Here is a 5275-nt window from a genome sequence, read left to right as displayed (position 1 = left end):
ACAGTAGGTTTGATCACTACAATGATAACATGTTTATCTTTCCATTCATGCGGAATAGCCTCTGTTTCCCTCTTAAAGCTTATCGTGGAATGATGAGGGAAAGGCTGTGTGTGTGTTCGTGCGTATGTTTGTGTGTTTGCTAATGTGCAAACCCTTAAGTGCTCGATCCAGATAAAAAATAAATAAAGCAGAGTTTTATTTGCCACTTCCTTCACACAGAAGTTGACTTCAGCTTTCTGGTTTATGGTTTTCACAGAGGTTGAGCAGCTTCTAAATCTGATACCATGGTTCACTCTCTATACCAATAGATTGCTAAACCGGGCCTTTGTTGAGGTTAATCCTCAGATCCCACCTGTTACACAGTGACAAGAGCCTCAGCTTTCTTCAACAATAAGGTGGTTTCAGTCACAAAGACTCAACAGGGAATAGAATAAAAGACAAGAATGGAGAAAAAAAATATAGATATAGATATGAACGTGTGTCTATGTGTTTGTGAGAGAGACAATTACAGTTTACTGTGTTACCAGTAGAGAAAAAATATCCTATATAAAGCCAAAAGCAAAAAAGAAAAAAAAACTAAAATAATTTTGCTACAATATCTGAGTTGGGTATTGTGAAATGAAATGTCCACCTGTTGTGCAGCTCTGCAGTCTTCCTGTTATCAGTGGTTCTGTGAATTCTGTGCTTACTCCAGTATGTTTTCAAATCTCTGACATGATGCTGAGGCTGACTGAGTCAGTGTGCAGTTGCTCTGCGTGCAACAGTGCTACCGTTTGCTCAGCAAGCAGACCTCATGACTCCTCCCCCCGTGAGCCGGCTGCTTAACTCCCGTGAGGTGATGCCCGCTTAGTAACGTAATAAAGTTGCTGGATGCAATCCTGAGGCACAATGTGTGGATCATGTTCTTCTGACAGACCTGCTCTCTGCTCTACTCCTGCGCTCACACAGCCTGCTGCTCTTCTGTAAGTACTGCAGGTCACAGCCACCTCAGCTTTTAGATGTGATGAAGGGAGAGATCTCTCTGCTGGTTGAATAACTCACTAAGACTCATGAATGAAAACACATCACACACAGCGGGGACAGGGACAGGGAGAGCATGCTATTGCTGTGGGTAAGTCTTACCCCTTTAAACAGCAGACTTCAAGTTATCACTGCAACTTTGTTGGAGCTTTGCTGCACACTATGCAATAACATTCAATTTGAATTTTATTCAATTTAACTTTATTTTTTTTAGAAATGCAATGTAATTTAAAAAAAAGTTTTTAATTCATGTAAATGATGTTCTCTTCAGCATTAATAGTCAAAAGAGTGACACTTTTTTTCTCTGGTTAAAGTTCGGTTAATGACAGCAATTAAACACTGTATGATCTGACTTAAGGTGTGATAATTTGCCCCTATACACAATGTTTAAAGAATGCTCTGTATGGCATTTTGTAATGGAAAGTCACTGGCTTAAATCCCTAGTGGAGTTATAAATGTTGTGCCCAGAGGCAGCCATCCTGATAGGGTTCAGTACTTTTTCAGCCACATGCACACAGCAGGAATACGTAAGTAGGCTAATCATTTTGCTCATTATTCTTTTTGCCAGGAGGTTCCTGTCCTGGTGTAACTGTCAGAGCATAATGGTGGCATTTAAAGGGATCTGGACCAAGGACTTCTGGAGGGCTGTATCTGGAGAGTACCTGGCCACTCTCATCTTTGTCCTTCTCAGTCTGGGCTCCACCATCAACTGGGCTGCAGGGGAAGAGAAGCCTCCCCCAGCTGACCTAGTCCTTATCTCGCTGTGCTTCGGCCTCAGCATCGCCACAATGGTGCAATGTTTTGGCCACATCAGCGGTGGACACATTAACCCAGCTGTCACCGCCGCTATGGTTGTGACTAGAAAGCTGAGCCTGGCAAAGGGCTTGTTCTATGTGTTGGCTCAGTGCCTGGGAGCTATTACAGGAGCTGGGATTCTCTACCTAGTCACACCTGCTGCTGTTCGAGGGTCCCTGGGCGTTACCACAGTAAGAATCTGACCATATGAATTTGCAATTGTGTGTGTGTGATAACTTTCCTTCAGAGTGTGTAAAGAAAAAAAATGTTATGTTTCCAAGGTGAACTCCAACATCTCAGTCGGGCATGGCCTCCTTGTGGAGCTCTTTATCACCTTCGAGCTGGTGTTCACTGTCTTCGCCACCTGTGACCCCAATCGTATAGACCTAGGCGGCTCTGCTGCCTTGGCAATTGGCATTGCTGTAGCTATCGGTCACTTCTTTGCAGTAAGTATCTTCCATTAAGTTACATTAGAGATAGGATATTATTTATAGCATAGATTCTGGAGTTATTTTAGCCTGTTACCATGTTGTTATGTTCCAAAAGTCTCCAGCAAGGAAACAGTGATGTATTTATCTTTGTATTTATGATGCTAATGTGTAGTCCAATGCCGAGTATAATTCAACAACCTTGGCAATCTTCTGCAACCCTATCGTCATATCAGCTGAACTCCTACTGTGCTCCCAGGTCCCAGCAGTGAAACACCAATTTAAAGATTCATCTCAAATTCATATTAAATTCAGTAAACTGCATTACAGAAATTGTAGAACCAAGTCTAGTACCAAGAGCAAGTGCTGAAATCTGGAGCAGTGATGCTTCTTTAGGATAAAACAAAACAAAACAGGTGCCTCAAAAACTAACTATTCTTCTATGTGTGATGTTACACGCTCCTTTCTGATTCACACCCACGTGCACATCTTTATTGGAGCCATCGCATGGCAACCAATCTCTGGGGGCCCCCTGAACCCTGCAGAGCAAATGAATGCACAGGAAAATAGATGTTATCTCTCGGCACTGCTCATCTCCTTTCTCCCTCGCCCTGTTCAGCATATTCACATGGTACACAACATGTATTCTGCAGAAAAGGGATGTATTTCCACCAAAAAAGAAAATATCATACCTGAGACATATTCTGTGTGATCGTTTTAGATAGAACTGTTGTTTCATCATTGAGACTGAAAGCAATGCTGTTGTGTGTCTTCTAGATTCCTTACACAGGAGCCAGCATGAACCCTGCTCGTTCCTTTGGTCCTGCAATGGTCACTCTTAACTTCACCAACCACTGGGTAAGAGATACTCTCATCCGAGGATAATCTTTCTCGGTAGTTTGCATGGCCAGACTATGTTCCCGACTATGTTCCAGACTGTAGTTAGTGTGCCACTTACAATAAAAAAGGTATTTAAAAGTTTTTGCACACAATAAATCATCTGTCTCTTTTTAGTGTTATGTCAATAATGCTCCGAAATAATTTGCAGTAGTTGACGATCATCTCGTTTTACTGTCCCTAAAGAGGGCGAGCGCATATGACATTAGGACAGATTGGCATGTTGAAACCTAAGAAGGTTACCGTTTCAGCAGCAGTAAAAATAGGCGTGACCTGAAGACAAAATCAAAGAGCAGTCTTTCGTTTAAATTAATGAATGCAAAGAGAAGACCACAGAGGGTTTGAGTGCTTACTGAGAGCCTCGTATACAACTCTTGAGTTTACGACTTCAACAAATGGGAGATGCCACAGAATCGCACATTTACAGCTTTTCACCTCCAGCTACATAATGAGATGTCACTGAACAAGGTGTAAAATAGCATTAGCTCTGAATTTATTTATCCAGGCAATTATTTCCACTGGGCTATGTGTGTACAGCATGGCGTCAAAGTGTGTGTGTATGTGTGTGCTGTCGCTGTCACTGTGGCTGGTGTCATATTTAGAAGTGTCATCTCTCAGTTGCACACGCTTGATACCGTAGACACAGAGCTACCTGCTTCTGATGCAGGCTGACCTTCTTTTCACCAATCTGCAACCCAGCAGAGCGGGACACATTGACAGTTTTGATAGCGGTGTCAGTGCTACATTGTGCTGACAGCGATAACAAACATCTCCCAAGGAGCGCTGATTAGCCAACTGCTTATGCAAGGTGTCTTTCTGTTTGCGGCAGGTGTACTGGGTGGGACCCGTCCTAGGGGGCATACTGGCTGCCGGCCTCTATGAGTACCTGTACTGCCCTGACCCTGAGATGAAGAAGAGGCTGAAAATGGTCTTCCAGAAGGATCCATCGGGGAAATACAGGGAAGTGGAATCAGACGACATCGGCATCAAGCCGGGCTCCATCCACACCATCGACCTGGAGAAAGCTGAGAAAAAAGATCCTTTCCAGGACTCTACGGCAGAAGTGTTGTCCTCTGTATGACTATCACGTGCACTGGAAATGGAGACTAACCTGTAGACCAGATAGAAAATCTAACTTGGGAATATCCCTGTTGAGCCTGTCCTCTTCCCCCACCCATCCACAGACTTTGTCCTCGTAGCAGGATATGATTTCTGTCCATGGGACTTTACTGCAGGGCTAAATCACTTCTCACTGTCATGAAGCTAATACACGATATTACGGCTCAATCCCACAAACATCCGCAGCCTGTCCAATTTTACTCTTGTGGCCCCTGAATGTAGCAGTGCTGGCATGCGGCGTGCCACCGGACACTGCAGAACGACAGCCCCCGCAATACATTGCATTAAAGAAAAATGTGTAGGGTCAAACAATTAGGTTGGGTCATCCTGCTGAGGCGGAGAAGTGGAGAAGAAAATGCAGCCTTGTTATTTTTGGATTAATGTCACATTTGGTCCATGTACTGTGTATGTAATAACAGGAGATTTTCCTTGTGATCATTAAGCACATTACAGGTCTCAGGCAACGTAAGACAGCTCCGACAAGTGTTATTATCAGAGTTATATTACGGCACTCTCTATTTTCAGTGCAGTTAGTCAGGGGGAAAAAAACAAACAATTAATCTTTATGGAGACATCATGTTTCTGTCAAGGTTTATCTACTCTTTCAAGTTTATCATTTATATCACTACGTATATAATGACTTCATTTTTTTTTCTATTTTCATAAAACTGTGATACTTTGTACTTCGTAGATTTAGATGTTGGTCCTTGTAACACATTTCTTATCTCTGTATGATTTGCTTTTGTATTTCATACTGAAGTATTTAATTTATTGATAAGATATGTAGCTCATCTCTCGTTGTAATTTTGTGCTCAAATATTTCACAGCTTTGGACACAAACAGATGAATACATACATTTTTTCCTAACTTATGAAAGACTTCTCTTTGATTTATTAACGCCTTGAAAATATACAATTTAGAGTAGAAACAGAAAAACATTTATAAGAAATGTAGTAGAAATGTAGGTTATTTTTTTCCCTAGTTCTAGGAGGAGTTGACCGTTGAGTGTGAGAGAG

General features: G+C 42.2%; 1 protein-coding gene across 2 annotated transcripts; it reads left to right on the top strand.

Moving 5' to 3' along the window:
- The first annotated feature begins 883 nt into the window (after positions 1 to 883).
- aqp4 (aquaporin 4) lies at positions 884 to 5037 on the top strand. 2 transcript variants are annotated; one of them, XM_083991460.1, is made up of 5 exons: positions 884 to 962; positions 1589 to 2006; positions 2097 to 2261; positions 3021 to 3101; positions 3970 to 5037. In XM_083991460.1, exons 1-5 carry the CDS (start codon positions 889 to 891, stop codon positions 4219 to 4221), a joined length of 990 nt encoding a protein of 329 aa, XP_083847586.1. In that variant the 5' UTR covers positions 884 to 888; the 3' UTR covers positions 4222 to 5037. The 2 variants fall into 2 exon arrangements, with proteins under 2 accessions (XP_083847586.1, XP_083847587.1); XM_083991461.1 differs by having other exon boundaries at positions 955 to 1111.
- The last annotated feature ends 238 nt before the right edge of the window (positions 5038 to 5275 follow it).

Source organism: Trachurus trachurus (assembly GCF_905171665.1).
Source record: "Trachurus trachurus genome assembly, chromosome: 17".
NCBI classification, from domain to species: domain Eukaryota; kingdom Metazoa; phylum Chordata; class Actinopteri; order Carangiformes; family Carangidae; genus Trachurus; species Trachurus trachurus.
Note: the sequence above shows the minus strand (reverse complement) of the source record. Positions and strands in the feature narration are given on the sequence as shown.

Excerpts from the sequence above, each read along its gene's own strand:
- aqp4 (XM_083991460.1), top strand. The coding sequence starts at position 889 with ATGTGTGGATCATGTTCTTCTGACAGACCTGCTCTCTGCTCTACTCCT. Across the intron at positions 963-1,588 it reads ACACAGCCTGCTGCTCTTCT|GAGGTTCCTGTCCTGGTGTA; the intron begins GTAAGTACTGCA and ends TCTTTTTGCCAG. Across the intron at positions 3,102-3,969 it reads TTAACTTCACCAACCACTGG|GTGTACTGGGTGGGACCCGT; the intron begins GTAAGAGATACT and ends TGTTTGCGGCAG.